At 40.0% G+C, this 21,246-nt stretch overlaps 2 protein-coding genes across 7 annotated transcripts in view; one reads left to right on the plus strand and one right to left on the minus strand.

Annotated features, from left to right (window-relative positions):
* On the plus strand, nucleotides 1–18,318 carry LOC308383887 (volume-regulated anion channel subunit LRRC8D-like). Of its 5 annotated transcripts, XM_080862083.1 has the most exons (13): nucleotides 23–424; nucleotides 4,815–5,620; nucleotides 11,436–11,491; nucleotides 11,809–11,894; nucleotides 12,616–12,703; nucleotides 12,909–13,368; nucleotides 13,466–13,529; nucleotides 13,658–13,724; nucleotides 14,926–15,073; nucleotides 15,203–15,263; nucleotides 15,356–15,486; nucleotides 15,577–15,666; nucleotides 17,931–18,318. In XM_080862083.1, the coding sequence occupies exons 2-13, from the start codon at nucleotides 4,817–4,819 to the stop codon at nucleotides 17,949–17,951; spliced, it is 2,076 nt and encodes a 691-aa protein (XP_080718209.1). In that variant the 5' UTR covers nucleotides 23–424; nucleotides 4,815–4,816; the 3' UTR covers nucleotides 17,952–18,318. The 5 variants fall into 5 exon arrangements, with proteins under 5 accessions (XP_080718212.1, XP_080718209.1, XP_080718208.1 ...); XM_080862086.1 differs by lacking the exons at nucleotides 4,815–5,620; nucleotides 11,436–11,491 and having other exon boundaries at nucleotides 1–424; XM_080862085.1 differs by lacking the exons at nucleotides 23–424; nucleotides 11,436–11,491 and having other exon boundaries at nucleotides 5,456–5,620.
* znf644a (zinc finger protein 644a) overlaps nucleotides 18,316–21,246 on the minus strand; it is a 17,861-nt gene continuing 14,930 nt past the window's right edge. For both annotated transcript variants that reach the window (XM_080862081.1, XM_080862080.1), the window contains exons 5-6: nucleotides 19,407–19,509; nucleotides 18,316–19,295 (exon numbers count right to left, since the gene is read on the minus strand). In XM_080862081.1, coding sequence (XP_080718207.1) covers nucleotides 19,100–19,295; nucleotides 19,407–19,509 — 299 coding nt within the window. In that variant the 3' untranslated portion in view covers nucleotides 18,316–19,099. The remainder of the gene's footprint in view (nucleotides 19,296–19,406; nucleotides 19,510–21,246) is intronic.

The following is a 21,246-nucleotide window of genomic DNA, read 5'->3' on the forward strand; positions in this document are numbered from 1 at the left end:
CGCCACAGTGAACGCAGCACCAGGAGACGAACTGGTGGGTGGAGCATTCGGGAAGTTGCCGTGAACGCTATCCTCCAATCAGAAGCGCCCATCGCACGCGCAACAGCGGTTCGCGCAGCTCCATGTTGGATCAGTCGTTTTTTCTTAGAAATGTGGTGACCCGGAGGTGAGGCTTCGCTTACTGTCTAGTAACAAACGGACGGCCCCGGGCAGTCAGGCGGGTTCAGGTATGAGGGCTACCCGCCGACAGACCGCAGGGCTGCAAACGAATGTTTTCTGGAGGTTTGCGTGAGCGAGCAGCGTCATCCCTTTGCTTTGAAACGGGGCCGAGAAATTAGGTTAAAGACGCACCTGGAGAGGGGAGCGAAAAGTGGCATGCGGGGTGAAGAAGAAGTAATTGGATTGAGATAACGCCTCGCTGGCAGTAAGTATATTTTCTTCTCGTTATCTTTTCAACACATTACTAAAGGGATAAAAATAAATCGCTTTAATAACCCGCAACCTGTTGTTTATTGACTAACGGAGATAAGAGGCTGATGAATGTTTAACGCGGGGACACGTGCTGCTTCTCTTTTCTCACGCGTCTGGGTGAATCACCTGATCCCGCACAGCGGGCAAAAAAAGAAAGAAATGGAAAGAACCATCGCGTGCGCCAAAAAAAATCAGCAGTTTCGTCAGACTGTGGTAGAGATGACTGGTGTCCCATGTGGGTGCGCAGGTCTCCACGAGTTAAATACATCGTGGTGCCTGGAGCTGGTGTTGTAACTTCAGGTATGACCTAAAGTTCAGTCTGGCCATCTTTAAACTTCTGCTCAGTCCTCAATGAACTTGACTTGGAGCAAAGCGGCTGCTGTCACGTGGTGAAAGTCGTAATTCACCCTGAACCGAGTAGCGTTATTCCTCTACGAGTTTAATCAGGAAACTATCGCCAACGCTAGCCCGTCCTTGATGCCAGGGCCGCCTATAATAACCGAGGGCCCCACCCTTTCCTGGGGGCCCCACATTCTCTCACGCAACGCCTCCCCCCTCTCTAATCTGTTTGGATCTGTTACTTCGCCCATGTGTGAATGTGTGTGTGCATGGGTGGATGACTGGTTGTGTAAAGGGCTTTGGGATCCTTAGGGACTAGTAAAGCGCTATACAAATACAGGCCATTTATCATATGCAAAAGACTGGGGGAGGGCTGATAATGCAAGCTCCTTCTAGCTTTGCCACAGTTTGATAAAGATTACTCGCTCCGCTTTGCAAGGATATAGAATAGAATAGCCCTTTATTGCCACTGTACATGTACAATGAAATTATGGGTGCTCCATGCCAACTGTACAGGACTAAAACATAAATAGTAAAACAGCAGGAACAAATGACACACAGAAGAAATGTATACAATCAAGAGGAATGTATACAAAACAAAAGAGACATATAATAGAAATAAATATAACTATATATTATCTATAGGCTATCACAGTTGCCACTAACAACAATTAATGGTGATTCCTGATGACTTCACAGTGGTGTACTAAGAAGCAACATTTCGCATCATATGCTGAGTTTAAAGTCAGAGATTTCTGAATACCTGTTCAATCAATAAAAGTAATTTCACGAATTCCACGTGTACTTTTTTAGGCTGATGTAAGTAACCTGTAATGGTCCAGTTAAAGTTTGAAAGCTCTAAAGTGCATCCGGCATGTTGGAATTAAACATCAGCCCTAAGGGTGTACTCAGTTAAAATAATAAGCTTCAATTAAAAGTTTTATTTTACGGCTCTGTGACACAAAGCTCAAGATTTTTCTGCAGTGTAAATCTCTTTGTTTGCAACAGCTTTGCATTTTACTGCTGTTTTTATACTATTTGCAGATTTTTAATCACCATTTTTGCTCATTACACGTTAATGTCTCTGATTGGAGTAGGTTGCACTCACAGGGATCATTTTGTGCGGAAGAAGAGTCATATGATAAAAAAATGCCCACTTTTTGTGAGTGTGCAAAGAGCCTGAAGCAGAAAGCCCGGCTCACAGAAAAAACGGAGATAACCATCATCATGATACCCTTTCTTTCTGACTGGGATTTGCATTTTAGATTTTGTCCAGCAAACTAACACAAAGAAAGCCTAGTTGTGTTGAACTTCTTTTATAGTACACTGCTGTTTTATTTACAGCCACAGATTTCCCAAACATATGTCTTAGGTAAAATATATGGTTAATAATGTGGCACTATGACACAACACCATTCTAATAATGACTAGACAGCCAAGCTATTAGTGTGACCGCATCTAATAGTGCTAAGTCATAGTGGTAGCTGTAACAAAATGCGACCTCTCATTCAGTATTTCTTTCTATGTTCATTCATTTCTATGTTAAATCCATGCAGTATGTTAAAACAATTGGATATCATAGTTTAAAAAAAATTAAACAGCATTTTCTTTATGGGCACACAGTAAAACGTAGAACCAGCAATCCGGTGTGATCAATGGATGCATTAGGCCACACCAAAACTACATGCACAATCCTTCGTGCAAACATTTGACTGTCAATTTTGTGTTCTTACTGTGGAAACTGAGGGAAAAACACGTTAACAGTAATGACGTCTGAGATGGTCATTCATGTATGTGACTGTACCAAATGCTGTATATGCTGAATAGAACTAAAAGCTGAGTGAGTAATGGTCAAGGGATTACCTCGTGGCCGATACACAGACAAGCTGTTAGCCTTAGTTAAAACATCCTGTAACATGTAAGGCTGTCACGCTAAGTGAATTTTTAAATTGCAAATGACTATTCGTACCTCTAAGGAAAGACTTGTATATATCTGAAGGATGTTGAAACATTCAAAGCAGATTAACTGCTGATTTGAATGCAGATCATATTATGATGTTTTAGTGTGTTTTCCAAACTATGTAAAAAGTGCAACATTCACTAAGTAAGAGAACAATTTTCAATGCATCACTAAAGGAAATGCACATCTGCCAAAGGTCTTAGTGAGTAAGAACACTGGTGGATTTGGGGCTTCATCAAAGGACTCTGTTCCAAAAACAGCATGTTGTAATATGTCTGGATTTAGCACAGTTTTGGCCTGGTGCTTAAACACTATGAAAAGGAAGTGAGAGTTCAATGTAGTTCACACCATGATAAAATGATAGGGCACTTTAATACTTGTAGTCACTGATTCATGGCTCATGTAGCGGGAGGATAAATGTGTTACTCCAGCAGACTTAGCTGAATGCATGAAATCAGTCTCCAGTTTGGTAACTTGCTATGGATTTAGATTTGTTTTATATGGAGGAGGCCATGATGGAAACAAATTAAATGCTGGGACTTTATCTCCCTTCCGGTCTTTTTTTTTTTTTTTTTTTTTTTTTTATATATACCTGTTGTTTATTTTTCTCCTTATAGGGGCAAACATATGTTGCTCAAGCTTTTCTACAACTTTGTGCATTCCCTCAGGAATTTTCTGACATTTGAGAATCCTTATATTTATGCTAATATTATTATTTCTTATATTGAGACAGTGATTGTTATCATCTCACTGATAAATTCAAAAACTGGAGTGAAAAAGTAGCTGAGCATGTATAGGAGGAATCAACAGTATTGAACAGGCCAATCACAATAGTTACGGCGTAGGTTTTAGATTTCCTGTTGAAGCATAAATCCACATCAACTTTGTCCTCTAAACAAAATGTGTCAAGTTATTTTGGAAGGTTTTTTTTTTTTTTTTTTGTTTTGTTTTCTTACTCGGGCTGCTCATGACAAGAACTGAAAGAGGACTTAAAATATCTCCAAGATGTCCAGCTGGCCCTGTGCAGTTGTTATGTCCATGAGTTCCCAGCAAAATGTCAGATTTTACAAGCATGGGATATCATACCAACATACCGTTTGAAATACTAATATTAAAGTAGTTGGACAGAGTCATCTGTTCTTGCAAAAGGACACAGGGCATAAGTACCACAATATCCTGCACTCGTGTCATAATTTCCTGTTGCATGTTTAACCCTTTTTCTATTAGTATCTGATCGCCACGGTTCGCTAGTTTTCAGGGTTTTCTAGTTGGCCATAGTACCTGGTACCAAGTGCTAAAATAGTACCTACTTGGCCACCGGTTCTAAGCGATCCAAGTAGGTACTAAAATGTGACATCGTCAGACTGCATGTTAGCGACTGGCTGGTCAGTGGTGTCACTCAATGAGTCATGAGAGTTTCTTTCTCATGAAAATCAAAACTGCCACACGAAAAGCCACAAACTGAGCAGTAGCTATATCATCGCTTCGACGGTCATCTTTGTTGTAGCCTTCGTGTCACATGCTTATGTCAAGGGATGCACGGATGGGTTGCTGTAACAATGACCACGCACATTATGTGGTACTCGATTGTAATAGAAAACCAGTTGAGTTTTGGCGAGCTGATCTGAGTAGGTTTTAATGGAAAAGGTCCTTTTGTTGGACCACAGTGTTTACAAAGGCTATAGTTAAATGCATCTCATAGCACTGCTGCACCTCAGTGATCATATCAAAATGTGTCTTTGTGGTGGTATAAACTTTGTGTTGGTTTAAGCTAAAAGTCCCGAGACACGTCTGGTTTAAATAGGGTTACAGGTCTGTAGGTTTTATAAATATTCAAATATCATGTTTTATGCGACAGGCATGGTGCACACCCCAAATACAATCAGCTTTCATTAACGATCATGATGAGGATGAACTAGAAAAGTAACTGACCAATTTATAAATAATCAGAATTAATCAGTTAATTGTTTTGTTCAAGTTTAGTGCCAAAAAAACCATAAAATAAATAGTATAAGTAAAATTGAGTTTTGTCTCTTTGTTCCAGCGATGTTCACTCTCACTGAGATTGCATCCCTGAACGACATCCAGCCAACATACCGCATCTTAAAGCCATGGTGGGACGTCTTCATGGACTACCTGGGTCTGATCATGCTCATGCTGGCCGTATTTGCAATGACCATGCAGATCACCAAGGACCAAGTAGCTTGCCTTCCATGTATAGATAATGCAGAGGAAGCCTCAGGAACAAGCTCGTTGCCCCAGCAGAGACCTGAGGATGTAACCTCATCCACCAGAGCCCCTGTAGGAACAACCATCCCACCGGTCACTAAGGACCTAACGGATGAAGCGGTCAGTAAGATTACTGCATTACAAGCCCCTCCAACAGGGGTCAAAACAAACCTGGACTTTCAACAGTATGTCTTTATCAACCAAAAGTGTTACCATGATGCCTTGCCCTGGTATTCCAAATACTTTCCATACCTCACCCTCATCCACACTCTCATTCTCATGGTCAGTAGCAACTTCTGGTTCAAGTACCCCAAAACAAGTTCGAAGATTGAGCATTTTGTTTCTATTCTGGGACGGTGTTTTGAATCTCCTTGGACAACAAAGGCTTTGTCTGAAACTGCTTGCGAGGACTCGGAGGAAAACAAACAGAGGCTGACCGGCACCTCTTCTGCACCAAAGCAGGTGTCTATAGAGGGGAACGATGACAGCACAAATGTGAGCCCATCCACACCCATGCTTGGGGTGAAATTTTCTGCAGATAAGCCTATTGCGGAGGTCCCAAGTAGCATGACGATCTTGGATAAAAAAGATGGGGAGCAGGCCAAAGCTCTTTTTGAGAAGGTGAGAAAATTCAGAGCCCATGTGGAGGACAGCGATTTTATCTACAAGCTTTATGTAGCACAGACCATTGTCAAATCTGTGAAGTTTATTTTGATATTGTGCTACACTTCAACCTTTTTAGCCGAAATAAAATTCACACATGAATGTAAGCCTGATATAAAACATTTAACAGGATATACAAAGTTCTTTTGTACACACAACATGGCTTTCATGCTGAGCAAACTGCTCGTCACCTATGTGGCATTGATAATGATCTATGGGATGACATGCTTGTACTCTCTCTTCTGGGTGTTCCGGCGACCCCTGAAAGAGTATTCGTTTGAGAAGGTCAGGGAAGAGAGCAGCTTTAGTGACATTCCTGATGTCAAAAATGACTTTGCATTCCTTTTACACATGATTGACCAGTATGACCAACTTTACTCCAAGCGCTTTGGCGTTTTTCTGTCTGAGGTCAGTGAAAATAAGCTAAGGGAGATCAGCCTCAACCACGAGTGGACTTTTGAAAAATTAAAGCAGCTTGTCACGCGTAATGCACAGGACAAGCAGGAGCTGCACCTCTTCATGCTCTCTGGACTCCCGAATGCAGTGTTTGACCTCACAGATTTGGAAGTGCTCAGACTGGAGCTGATTCCTGACGTGAGGTTCACTGCAAAGGTCTCCCAGATGACCAGCTTGCAAGAGCTGCATCTTTGCAACTCTCCGGCCAAAGTTGAGCAGACGGGCTTTGCTTTCCTCCGTGACCATCTCCGCTGCCTTCATGTCAAGTTCACCGACGTTGCCGAGATCCCGGCTTGGGTTTATTTGCTTAGGAACTTGAGGGAGCTTAACCTAATTGGCAACCTGAGCTCAGAGAACAACAAAATGATTTGCCTGGAGTCCATGCGAGATTTGAGGCATTTAAAGACGCTATGCCTGAAGAGCAACCTCACAAAAATCCCCACAAACATAACAGAACTTTCTCCGCATCTGATTCGGTTAATGGTTCACAATGATGGTACAAAATTGCTGGTCCTAAACAGTTTGAAAAAGATGACAAATCTGATTGAAGTGGAGCTGCACAACTGTGAACTTGATAGGATTCCCCATGCCATTTTCAGCTTAACCAATTTACAAGAACTTGACCTGAAATCCAACAATATTCGAACCATAGAGGAGATCATCAGCTTCCAGCACCTCAAGAGGCTGACGTGCCTTAAACTGTGGCACAACAAAATAATCACCATTCCAGCCACCATCGGCCACATCAAGTCTCTGGAGGCTCTCTACCTCTCTCACAATAAACTGGAGACCCTCCCTGCTGCCCTGTTCACTCTGCCCAAACTGCGACACTTGGAGGTGGGCCACAACTCCATCTCGGTGCTTCCTCCAGATGTGGGTCTCCTCCACAACCTCCAGCACTTGGCCATCAACTCCAACAAGCTGGAGGGGCTGCCCAAGCCTCTGTTCAGATGCACCAAGCTTAAGGTGCTGTGTCTGGGGCACAATGCGCTCACGATGCTGCCAGAGGCTGTGGGTCAGCTAGTCCAGCTCACTCAGCTGGAGCTCAAAGGAAACTGTCTGGACAGAGTGCCTGCCCAGTTAGGAAATTGCCGCCTGCTGCGCAGAAACTGCCTAATCGTGGAGGACCATCTTTTTGACACACTGCCCGTGGACGCTAAAGAAAGTATCAGCCGAGAAACCTTTTAGCACAAAAGCCACCTAAAAAGACGGATGGCTTCAACCATTATTTTTGTATTGTATTATCCATGCATTTCTTGATTAGTATTTTTAGGCTGTCTTAGTTGCTTCTGTTTAAATACAGCATAAGAAAACAGAGCTTTTGTTATTGCGAAGTATGTATCTAATGCAACATTGTTATTATGCTTTTTTGATAGCTTTGAGATATTAAAAATCCAGCTTCTTTGTATATTATTCTATAGACCAAAACCATTTCAGTGGCACATTATATACATTTGTCATTATTGTTTTAGGTACTCAGGTATAAATGTAACCATTGGGAACAATCTTTTTGCCTTAACTGCTGCTATTTGTTTGTTTTGTTTTTTTACAGTGAGGGCTTTCACAAACAACAGGACAAAAATTAATAATTTATGATTTCTTGTCAGATTTCTTTCTTTTTGTGTTGAAACTATCAAGGTACTTTTTAACTTGTTGAAATCAAGTAACCAGTGTATTTTTTTTTTTCTTCATACCTATGTAGCCGAAAGAATTTGAGTTGTAAACTCAGGTGGAGACCAGAAATGAACTTTTACCCCACTGTAGTAAAGATTGTATATGAAAGCCTCCAGTAATTCATTTGCACATTGAAACCCTAATGATGTAAAGATTGGTGAATGTCCTGCTGAGAGAACTAATAAAAGGGAAATCGGTTGACTAGCTTTTGAAACCATGTTTTGAAGTGTGATTTGAATCTGTTGTGTTGAGCTACTGGTCCCACATGTCACAATCATGTAAAGATGATGACATCTGCCTTCATTCTTGTCAATGTACTTCTGTGTAGGCCTGATATACGTGTTCTTCAGAGCTGCTGTACCACCTTGATGAGCCTCTGCTCAAAGTTCACATTTTTATTGTACAATAAAACAACAGTCCAGATTAACGTCTAATGATTATCGATCGCCTTCAGGTTCATGACACTTGCTGCTGTCCTGCAGTGAAATCTGTAAGTTTGGAGATTATTCTTTTAAATATGTAAGGTGGATTAACAACATTTTAAAACTGTATCATTGGAAAATGAACAGATTTTCTTTCAAAATTGACTTTTTTTTCCCCCCACTTGTTTCCACTTTCATTGTTCTATTCTTGGACTTGAGTCACAGTTCAAAATGATCCTTACTCTGGGCCTTGGTACAACCCCCTGACTTCAGCCTATAAAACCATCGTCAAACTTTGTTCTAACTGGTTTTAAATAGAAGCTTCAATCAGCAGTCAGTCTGGGAGTGTTTTCTTAGCCGACCATGAATTGTGTAGCAGAAATCAAGACTCGTCAGAACAGGAAATGTTTTTCCAATTTTCTTTTGTGTGTAAATTGTGTGTAGACTCTGTTTTCTGTTCTTAGGTAAAAGGAGTGGCACTTAGTGTTAAGTTCTGCTGGTGTAACCCATCTCTTTCACAGATGTGCCTTGAAGGTTGCTCTACTGCATACCTCGGTTGTAACGCTTGACTTCATGTCAGCTCATTCTCCATCCTCTGGCACCAATAACCGTGCCACGATCAAAGTCCCCTATCTTCCCCATTCGGTTTGCTTAACCATGTCTACATGAATATACCACAGATGTACCTATTTAAAAACAGTATATACTTATAATTTTAAAAATAAATAGAATTTTAATACACTTCAAGTTTGTCACTGGCTTAAGTGTTATATTGACACTAAACATGCTTCTTATTGAATATGGTGTTGTTTGATCATCCCTGTTTTTTTTTTTTTTAACCCCCTGGCATAAGTTTTTCACACTAACAAAGCTCCAAAAAAACTTCCCAAAAAATACAAGCTAATGGCAAACTCAAGTGTTTGTGTTTAATCCAACAAACCAGTAGGGAGATAAACCTTTTAAGAACAGTCTATGATTTATTTGAAGTTAATTTGGATTTTCTTTCTGACCTGGCTCACACTTGTTTCTGTTTCTCGTTGGATTCGCAGCAAAAAAGATCATGGCTGCAAACCTCCTGATTCTAATGGAGCTGTCCTGTATGAAGTACATCAGTTTCCTCTCACAGTTATTTCAGGTTAATTAGTGATTCTAAAATGGTACTCGTAGATGTGAGTGGTTGTCTGCCTCTCTGTGTTAGCCTTGTGAAGATGGACAGTCTGCCCACTGTTTACCCATCTCTCACCCTGTGACAGTCCCCACAGCCCTGAAAGCAGTTAAGAAAATGAGCACAGGGACAGCAGAAAATATACAGGAAGAACCAAAAATATTAAGGGTGGCTCGTTCTCAGTAAGTACTTCATTCCAGCATTTTATTATACCCTTGTTTGTTTCACTCTACATTTTTCCTCCTGGAAAAACAGTTTTTTCCCCCTCCACCCTTTTCTGCTTCCTGTCTGCAGCAGAAACTCAAGAAAGATTTAAAACGTCCCTTAAGGGCTTGAGTACAAAGGCCCCAGAGTCACGGCTCTTTTGTTAATGTTGCCAAGAGACAACTGACAATGTTACATTGACCTCAGCAGTTCAAATAATGTTTTTGTAGTCATCCGATGTCTAAAAGTTAATGACTGATAAAGTAAATGTCTTGAGTTCCTCCATATCGTCATGCACGAGATATTTTCTGAAATGTGAATCCTATCAGACCGTTGAGAAGCAGGGGCTAGATTTGGTGCTGCACTGCAGACAAGTAACAATGTGTTTGATTCCTCCAAAGGAAGAACAATAACAGCACTGTTTCTAGGTAGGTCTTGACCAGATTTTTCTGAGAATTATGAGAACACACCTGTCCTTGAGATATCCTCCTCTGGAACTAAACATGCCCGCATGTAGTGTCATGTTTCTGTCTGCCTGTGCTGACACACATTCATTCTTAAACAAATTCTTTCAGATTTCACACTGCTGTCTGTTTAATCCCCTGTTCTTATCTGTAAGTTTTTCTTAACTTATAAACACTCAAAGAATTCAACATTGTGCATTCATCTATATATAATTAGATGAGCAAGCAGTCTACAAGACCCTACTGAGGTCCTGCTTGTTTTAATAGACTTAAACACAGTTAATACTGGAACATTTTTAAACTAATCAAAAAAGGAGATTTTTTTTAAAGCTGTGTTTGACAAATGACAAAAAATTAATATGCACAGAGAACGTGTTATCTTCAGTAGGCTATCTGTTCAGTATAAGATGTGCGACACTGAAACATCTGAATGTAGTTGTACTTCTTTATAGAGTTAAAAATAAATTGAATTCAAATTGATATCTTCTTTGGGGAGCATTTTGAATTTCTGGTGACTGTAAAGACAATTTCAGTACAGTAAAATCATTGTCTCGCTGGAAGCAGTTGTCAGACAATGGGTACACTGTGTTCATAAAGGGACAGAGATGAATTAGCAACAATACCCAGGTGGATTGTAGCATTTAAATAGTCCTTAGTTGGTAATAAGGGGTCCAAAGTGTGCCAAGAAGATTTCCCCACATTTTCTTTTTACGTTTGTTAGCCGCTTGGCTGTGATAGTAAACAGTAGACACTGATGTAGCTTACTGAATCTTTTGGACTGTGTTCAGCACAATATTAATTAGTCATTGTCAGTTGCTGATTTGTCCTATTTGCATACTATGCATACTCTCGCTCTCTCTTCATATATATATTTGTGTGTGTGTGTGTGTATGTGTGTGTGTTTATCTTGTTAAATTCAGTATGGTTCCAATAACATTTTTTACAGTAAAATATGTTAATGTACAATCCTTAATATAAGGAGGCGGGGGGGGGGGGGGGGGGGGGGGGGTGCCAGAGGGGGTGTTCGCCCAGGGCACCAAACAGGCTAGGACCGCCACTGATGGCTACATTGACTTTCTGGTATGTGATTGACTGATTACACATTTTTGCCCATGAGCAGTTGATTAGAAATGCTTATTCGGGTATCAGGTGAATGTAAGTTATTATGAAAAGGTTTTTACCTCTCGAACCCACCTAAGGTCGGATCAGAATGAATGTGATCCATGAATCGATCCATTCTCTGCTGCACTTTGCTACCATCTGTCGGCTGCTCTAAGTATCATCTAAACAACCTTTTAATAGGCGAACCAGCTTTAGCTTTACCAACAAAGCATATCCTCTATTTTTTTTTAAAAATAATGAACCGTCACAATGTGGAAACGTTTCAGGCCCAGGCAAGAAGCAAAGGAGCTACTTCAGGATTTAATAAAATGCCGACTACACGGTATGTGGAGGCTGCACTCTTTAAACGGGGCTAAAATTGTTATTTGGGAAAGTTTCTGATTTACAACCTACATTAAGGTGCCTGTTAATTCAATTTCTGACTCAGTTTTTCTTTTGTCGAGTGGGTGTTAACGGTGCAAGCATTTAATTCTACCAGCTAACGGTGCATAAAGCTTTGTTGTCAACAAATTGTTGTGAGTCTAGCTGTGCAGCTAAAGCTAATAGCAGGAATGGCTAGCCGGTGATACATTCAGTGTTAAATGTTGCGTTTACGTGCGTTGACATTTTATGCTTATTTTTGTTTCATTCGATGAACAGAGTACCCCAAGACTTTATAGATGCTATGAAACGCATATCGGGAGGACAACCAGACATGGCTGCTAACACTCAAGCAGCACAGAAAGGTACAGGTAACCTCTATGCATGCAAGAACGAACACGCACACGCGTCCTCACAGAGGTGCTTTATTACTCTTTAGCTCAACGCTTCCTTTGTCTTTGCGTCGCAGATAACCACTCTGCAAATACAACTGCTGTTTTTGTTTACCTTTTGCCTGATTTGATTAATTTCTGAGTCTAATACGTGTCTTTGAATTATAATGAAAAAGATTTCAGGAACTAGGGCAGTGCAGACGTCACCTCGTGTCTTTTTTTTTTTAAATAAGTTACACACAGCAGAATCACAAGTTCATTAGTAATCAATTACACCTAGAAAACCCGAAATGTAATGTCCCCATATGAGAACGCAGAGGCTCTGAAAGTTACCGCTCACTGGACATTTTATCAGGTACACCTTAAAAGCACTTTTGCCTTCAGAGCTGCGTCAATCCTTCATTGCACAGTTTCAATTAGGAGTTGGAAACATTTCTCCAAGATTTTTCTCCGCATTGACAATGTAGTGTCAAATAGTTGCTTCGTACTTGTCGGCTGCACATCTATGATGTGAATCTCCCGTTCTGCCACATTGCAAGGCTGCTCTGCTGGATAGAGATCTGGTGACTCCGGAGGCTATTTGAGTACAACGAACTCATTGACTTCATCAGTAATCAGACTAACTAGATTACATATCTGGAGGCGTGTATTCTCTGAACATACGTTGCCTTCATTTTTCATTTTTATACTGCAGCTTCATCCTCAGTTGACAAATGGAAGTCTTCATTCAAACCAATCGGTGATGAAGATGAAGACTCTCAGGACAAAAGCAGCACAGAAAAGTGAGTTGTGTCTCCTGTAGCCTCGGTCAAGGCTGGCCCACATTTGAGGCTTCATATTTTCATGTAGTGAATTAAATTGTAGAAATAGTGTCTGTCTGCCCAATGAAAGCCAAAACATTTTGTTTAATGTGTGAACGTTCAGTCATTGTTCCAAAAAAAAAAAAAAGAAGAAAAAATTAATTAATCCTTCTTACCCTCATCTTAGGACTGGGCTTTATGACCCTTACAACCCTTTGTCGTCAGACTCTGAACCTGAGATGCCACCGGACCAAGACCACAAACTCTCCCCACCCACTGAGGATAACAGTGTGGAGCGTCAGTGTTTAACTTCAGCGAGAGACTGTCCCGAAGGCCGACACTGGGGCTCAACCTACTCCAAACCAGGAAGCGGACCCCTAGACAGAGGAGAATTTGGCACTGGAACCAGACCTATAGAAATCCCAGGTCTCAGTGCAGGAATTAGAAAGCATGAACAACAGATTTATAGCCCAGAAGCTGAATCACTTAATTGTTCAAGCTTTGGCTCCTTGAGTGAAGTATTGGGCCAGAGAGGTGGCACCCCTGACAGGCGTATTCACAGCTCCTCCACCCAACAGTTTCCTGTGCCTTATGGACAGAGAACCAATGGGGAGGAGACGATAACAGTACCAGGATATAAGATGGAGGTATAGATTTTGAGAATAAAGAATCATTTTTATGCAGTTTGGCTACTGTGGTTCAACTGAATCCAGTGTGATAACCGATCCTTTCTGTCCTCTTTAGGCTATTAGATTATCCCCACCGAGGTCACAGGACTATCAGCATCAGGTGGGCTATATGAAAAAAGGTAATGGTAGCTGGGTTACCTTGTTTGTCTCACTATTTCAAATTAACAGCAAGAAATGGCTGAAAGGACTAGATGCTTTAATCACGTCACATTGTCTGAGTAATTCTCTGTATTATATTGTTCTACAGGACGGGACCAAGACCTACCTTCTACAAAGGTGACAAGGAACATGCGCCAAACTGTGACTTTGGAAAAGTAAGCACTGTTCCTTCTGATGTCAAGTTGACAAAGTGAAATCACATGTCCTCTCACCATGTACTCTAATACAGTTTAGTTAAGATGTTGCAGGTCAGTCTGTAACTTTGCCAGTGTTAATAATCTGTCAGACGCACTGAGTCCAGCTGAGTTTGCAGAATTAGTTTTTGCTGCAGCTGAAGCTTGTAATGCTGGAAGTATTCATAGTGATGTCAGCATTTTGGCCGCTTCCATGTTGGTTTTATAGAACCAGAAGTAACCATATTTGTACAAGTGCACAGAAGCAAATTCAGTTAGTAAGCTGACGAAACGTTTCTCCCACTGAACACGCTAATTATACTTTGTACCTCATCCAGCTGAAGGACCAATAAGCTCAAGTCACGTCATCGCGAGGGATCCATCCCTTCACAAACAAAAGCTTCTCTACTCCCTGAGTGTTCAGAATTTATTCAATTTTTCATATAAAGCTCATCAAATAGGTCCTCGCCCGAAATGTGCTCAAGGTCTAACCACATTCGGCGTTGACCTTTTAATTCGCATTATCTTGTGTAATACAGCCAACTAATAATAGACCTTTCTCTCTTTTTCTGTACTTTACACACATCACAATAACCTGTGACTTGTGAGTCACGGGTTTTTGCAGTAAGCTCGATGAGCTGCGTCATTGAAATTCTGGTTTCGGTACCACGCTGTAAACATGTTCATTTTCTTGCTAAAGCTGGAACTACAGTTTGTCACTTCCACCTTGGCTTCCTCTTTCACCCCTGAAAGTTACCACAAGACGTTAATACGTTAAACCTGATTGACTAAACTCTACAGCTCTACTGACTAAAGCCCTGCTAAGTCCTGATGAATATGAGCTGTAACGTAAAAACAAATTAACTTTCCTTATTACACAGACCTGTTCCTATTTTGTTATGTACATTTCCATCACAGCAGTTTTGTCGCTCTTTTGTATATGTTAGGAGGCAAGAGACTCTGAGTCTCAGGCAGTGCATGTGTTGTAAAGACATATTTAAAATAAGCAATATGTAGCAGATCAGTTGAAGAGTGGGACTGAAGCACTACGCTGATATGGTTGTTTCAGATGCTGCTTTATATCATAATATTTTCCAGGTTTGACCTTTTACCTCCTACTGGGGCAGTCTGGATTAGTTAATGCCCAAATATTTTTAAATTGCCCAAATCATTTTTCTTCTAGAACGCCCATCACTTGTGACCTTTGTGAGGTTGAGCTTGCCAATGGGCAGGAGCTGCAGGATCATTTGGACAGCAAATGTCACTGGGACACCCTGGAGCACATTCAGCAGAATAATAAATACGATGACGTAATGATAGCGTTCCTTCAGGTACGATCACTGACAGAAATGGTAAAACGAATTTCCCAGTCATGTATTCTGGCTTCTGTATCATAAGTTTGCACTCTGCATGTACTATAGATCCATAGATAGATGTCCAACAGATCTTTTCTTTTTTAGGAAGTGATGCTGTATAAGAGCCATTATTGTAGCCAAGCGGTAGAGGACAACGCTCTTCAAAGTAAATACATGTTTTGAAATGAAAAGTCATGATGTTCATGACAGACTAAAAAAGAAATACTTTCATCCTACTCACCCCTATCGTGTTGTCAGCTCTACAGGAAAATAACCACATGACAAAGGTGGAAATGTTTCATTGTGCTGCTTGCAAAGTTTACATATCCACATCTGTTGCTGAAGTGCAGGCTCACATCACCTCTGAGGAACACCTCTCTCGCACAAAGGTAATGCTGCTGTCCTACAAGTGCAACAACACAGATGTGTTTTCATTAAATATCCTTTTTGTTTACTGTGATTGTTTGACTTTCCCGAAGGAGTTTGAAGTGCATAGGAGACATGCTTGCCTCAGCAAAGCAGAAGCCATGATGAAGGAGCTCAAACCACAGTTTGAACACTTCCTGAAGGTATTTTGCAAGAGATTTCCAAACTATCTAGAGTGTACACAGTGTGCTGGCAGAGCTGCTTAACATTAATCTACCAAGCCAAAAAAAGCAGCTGGGGCCTTAGACTTTTTTAATATTTAAACAGTCGTTTTTACAAAGTGGTTATTTTGACCTAATATTTTCTTAAGTTGTCCAATTGTGGACTAAGTGTACTCAAAATTCAATCTTCTACATGATGCTTCTAAAACGAGTACCTGAAGCTATCCAGTGTTTGGACAATAATAGGATTTTGGTAATTTTGCCTCTGTTTAAGATGGCAGTGGAGTTTGAGTGAAACTATGAAGATCTGCGGTTTCAAAGGTTTTAACGAAAGTATTGTGTCCGCTTTTTAGAAATTGCAGACATTTTCAAGAGGCTCAAAAGTAACTCGACAATTGATTGACTAGGAGTTTCATGGCCAGTTTTGAGGCCTGTTTACTCCATGACAAATTAACCAGGTAAAAGATCTGGAGTTGGTTTCAATTGTTGCCTTTTGTAGGCTGGAATTCTAAATATGAGGTCCAAAGAGTTATCAGTGTTAGAGACGGAGGGCATCTCTTAGGGTGCCAAACAGAAATAAACCTTTCAGAGAGATAACATAACAAAAGGAAAAAAGAGAGAGTGGCTAAATCAACAGTCTCTTTCCTTGGTTTAAAAAAAAAAAAACCCTCTCATGTAGTCAAAGCTAGTCAGGCAATGAAGTGAAGAAAGTCTGATATCAAAATTCATCTTGTAAATACAGAGGATTTGCAACAAGGTGCACACCACCGGTTACGGTTAAGAACAGACAGGTTAGAATAAACTTTGCCAGAAGGAGTCTGCACAGTACTGTAGAAGGTTAAATTTGCGGTTTTGTTAATACTTATTTGTAGCTTCCACACCAAAATTTGATACATAAAAACCCCCCGACTTGAATACAGAAGTAATTTGAAAAACATTAGCTTGCTTCTTTGTCTTTTATTTAGTACAACTGGAAATAAATCTTTTGACAGATTAAACCAACATGAACTTAAAGAACAATAATGGGAAGAGAAATATACGGGCAAGGAGAGAAACAGCTCATCCAAATCAAATGTGGTTGTTGTAGTGTTAAGATATGGGGATGTATGGCTGCCTGTAGTTTTTATTGATGAAATACCTACTGATAGAAGTATCAGGATGAACTGTGAAGTGCACACGGCTATACTCTCTGCTCTAATTTAGACAAATGCTGCCAAACTGCTTAGACAGCATTAGACAAAAGCAACCCAAGAGTATTAGTCACCTGATCTCAAAACAACAAAGCATGTTTTACAGGTAAAACTGACAACAAACAGGTAAAGACCCACAATTAAGCAGGATCTGAAGGCAGCTGCTGTAAAGGCCTTGTACAGGATCTCAAGGGAGGAAACAAAGTATTTGAGGACGTCCATGGGTTTCTAGACTTCAGGCAGTCATTGAGTACAAAGGATTTTTATCCATGTATTAAAAACAATCCTTATATTTAGAGTTTGTCCAGTTACCTTTGAGGCTCTGTAGATGGAAGTCTGTGTATGAAACTGGTTCTATTTCCTAAACACTTGAGGCATAATTTTTGTTAAACCTAAGCTGAAAGTCTTCACTTTATATTTGGGCCTGGTATTATCACTTTCCTTATGTTTCTATACATTTATCCAGGATCTCTGGGCTACTTGGATCTTAATCAGTTATACAGATGTCATCTACTGCATGATGTATTTTGATATTTTTAAGTAATATGAGACTATTGGGTAGATGCGAATGATTTTTTTTTTACTTACCAAATTTAATGAGTTCAAACTTAATACTAAAATGAATTGGCTATTTTTTAAATAAAGATAAAAATCAGTTCTTAATGGGGGACAGTTCATATGCAGAAGATATTCATGATTCATATGAGTTCAAATAAGTAAAATATGTCTTATTAGTGTGTAGGTAAGTGCAGGGAATGTAATCTTCTGTCTTGCAGAGTTAACTTTAATGCACTTTTGTGTGAAGTGAGACATCAAAGCCAAATTGAAACGCAACATTGTACATAAAAGCATAACTTTATCTTTATGTATCAAGTGAAACGTAACTGAAGCCATAAATCTTATTAATGCATTTGTTTTCACTCTCCGTACACTAGCTCGATTAGTAGAAGCAAATGATAGCCTGCAGAGCTAGGAGTAATTACTAGTAATTAAAGTGTGTGCACTCAGCATGTCTGGAGCTCTACAGATGTAACTAAACTAATTCTTTTCTTTCAGGGTGGCAGCCCATTCGAATGACAGAACTTACGTGATGTTGTCATGAGACTGTTTACACTGAGATGCTGCGGATGAAGAGCAGTCAACTTTACTCTTCATTACCACACAAAACTGCTGTCCCAGTACTCGTGTCTAATGCTGACAGACATGCTGTTGTGGGCCTGTGAACACAATGCAGCTTTTCTTTGTTTATATACGGATTCCCATTTCTCATCTGCCTTGCGTTGCACTGACTACAGCTGCTCCCAGACGATCTCCATCTGGGTGCTTGTAGAAGGTTAAACTTGCAGTTTTGTTAACACTAATTCTTTGTACCGTCCACATCAAAATATGCTACGTTAAAAAACAAAAACAAAACATGAATGCATAAATAATTTGAAAAATGTCAGATTGTTTCTTTGTCTTTTATTTAGAACAACACAAATGTTTTAAGCATTGTATCTGTGTGATATAGTACATTTAAAATTAAATTATTTCAAAACAGTATATTTAAACATTAAATATAGGTGACATGTATGAAGGGCTTGGTCAGCACGGGTTGTGCGTGTTAGGTCTCTCTCTCTTTTTTACCTCTTTTCTTCCTCAACCACCTTCAGTTTAAATCTTGTGTTAGAAACAATGCAGTTACTGAAATACTATAAAACACTCTTTCTATGCATGACAAGTTTTCAGACATTTTTTTTCTTTTTCATTTTTTCCTCTTTTTTTTTTTTTTTTGTTGTTTTGCACTTTCATTCAAAATATTTCTCTCAGTAACTCTGGCCTGAAAAGAGACTGTGGGTTTTGATTTGACCATGTTGCAATACAAAGGAAACATGACTTGATGTGAATATTGATACAGAAGAGAAGTGCTCCCAGAAACTGACTCAAACCATGAGAAATCTGAGGTAAAGGTTGTCTTCATTAGAAATGGATTCCACACTACATTACTGCATAAAACAAAACAGTCTGTCCACTTGGAATTGTATTCCAAAAAAATGGACCATGTAAAAACAGACAGGGTAACAATATCCAAAATAATTGATTTTTTCATCTGTCCAAATGTGTACAATATCTCAGGCAATATTGTACTTTTGGCCGGTAATTTGTTGACTAAAAAAACCCAAAAGTGAACATCGAATATACATACACATACAGTCTAGTGAAATCTAAAAAGGTCCCCACTGGCCTCATGAGACAGCATGTGTGACTGTCAAGGAGCCATCTTGGTCAGTCTTGAAGGTTGGGGTGTCTGTGGGCAACGAGGTGACCTCTACCATGCCTAGCCCAGTGTGAGGGACGCTAGTGTTCATTATGTGTCTTTGTAAATGTTTTATCCAGTCCTCCTGAACTGACAAGGGACCTTGGAAGACCAGGTCACAGAACCTGGAAACACAAAGAAATGCAAAACCAGGCAACCAGGTTATCTGGCAGCTTGAGACTGGGGAAAAATGAATTGGGGATTAAAAAAACAACAAAAAAAAGCAAACACATTACCTGCAGGTGAGCCTGTACATTTCCTCTGGTGTTTGAGTTAAGGGCAGTGTCTTCTTTTTTGAGCCAGGCCTTGAGCGTGTCCTAACTGCTTTACAGTCAATCGCTGAAAGACAGAATTTCATTTACAGCCCAACATTAACACTACAGTATATTTAACATTATAATGGATGAAAATATTTGATGAACACTGGAAAATTGTCTAATGACATTTCAGCAAGAGTTCTTTGAATGGGCTTTGAATGTGTGGACGTTTTTGACTTTTGCTGTATTATGCATGGTCGAGTGTGGCTAAGAAAGGGCCCAAGATCAAAGTGTGATGATGTGCGCCTGCAGGAAAACTGGGTCCTGACAACTTGAAGCCACCAAGAGGTCGCTCTGCAATTAAAATCTCTGCTAAAGCTCCAAAAAGCTGATGCCCTCCTACATTCTTACCTTGGGGAGCACACAAATAACCACTGGTGGACTAAATATAACTAAGATTTGGACATCGCAGCTCCTTTTGGTTTCCAGCTACACAGTTTTATCAGGCTGAGATTTCTGCTGCTGTTGGTGCCTGAAAGTTTGTGAACCCTTTGCATAAATATGACCTGCTGCCAGAATAAGAGATCCCAGTTAAACAAGATAAAAAATATTACATCATTCCTTTTATTCAATAATCCAACGTTACATAAGAGAGGTAAAACTATGTGCTTTTTGCTTTTGCTCTAACATTCTTGCTAGGTTAGGGGTTAGGATTCTGACTTGGCCGCATAGTCTTTATTCTTCTTTAACCTTTAAGTACAAATATTAGCGATGAAGGTCATTGTATTGCTGCACGACCTACTTTCTCTCTCGAGATTTACATCACAGACAGATGTCCTGGTTTTCCTTTAGAATTTGCTGGAATAATTCAGAAGTCATTGTTCCATCAGTGATGAAGAGGCATCTCGGCCTAGATGCAGCAAGCAAGGCCCAAACCATGATACAACCATCTGCTCCTCTCCCTGCCACGCACAGCTTTGCTGTTTGGTGTTCTCCTTTTAACAATTTAATGAACCTGAACATTTGCCAGCATGGAAGTGGTGTTACCCTGGGGTCCTTTATGATCATATGAACTACACACCTTGCTCTTGGGTGATCTTTGTGGGTCGACCACTCCTGGGGAGTGTAACAGTGGTCTTGAATATCCTCCATTTGTACACAATTTGTCTGACTGTGGAACGGTGGAGTCCAAACTCTTTTGAGATGATTTTGTAACCCTTTCCAGCTTCATGAGCATCAACAATCCTCTTCCTGAGTTCCTCAGAGAGCTCCTTTGTTCTTGGCATGATGCCGTTCCACAAACACAGTTAGATTCTTTTTTTTTTCTTTTTCTTTTTTAAACAGAACAGGCGGTGCACTCACACCTGATTGTAATCTGGCTGATTGAAAACATCTGACTCCAATTTCAGATTAACTGATAATCCACGAGGTTCACATACTTAATGCTAAAATAATACATTTTAGGACTTGAAAATCTGAAGTTGTTTTTGGTCACATTTATGCAGAAATCTATTAAATTCTAAAAGGTACTTTTCTTTGGAGGTTTTAACCAACAGTAGAGCATTTTTTATAAGTAGATGCTCACTTTCTTTGCATTGGCTACACTTGAAAACAAATATTTTGAAGGTAATGCGATCTGATGTGATGCTAGTGTAAAAAGAAAGCAGAAGGAGACTTCTTTGTGGTAAATGCTCCAAGACCAAAGATTTTTTTTACATTTTTTTTATTTGAAGTGGAACTGCTACTAAAACTGTGGTCAACACTGCAGAAAACAGATTGGCTTTTGCAACTATTCCCAATCTTCCAAAAAGGGTAAAAG

The sequence above is a fragment of the Rhamphochromis sp. 'chilingali' genome (assembly GCF_963969265.1).
Source record: "Rhamphochromis sp. 'chilingali' genome assembly, chromosome: 16".
NCBI lineage: Eukaryota > Metazoa > Chordata > Actinopteri > Cichliformes > Cichlidae > Rhamphochromis > Rhamphochromis sp. 'chilingali'.

Bases quoted from the DNA above. Each gene is read 5' to 3' on its own strand.
- LOC308383887 (XM_080862082.1), top strand. From the start codon at position 4,817: ATGTTCACTCTCACTGAGATTGCATCCCTGAACGACATCCAGCCAACA.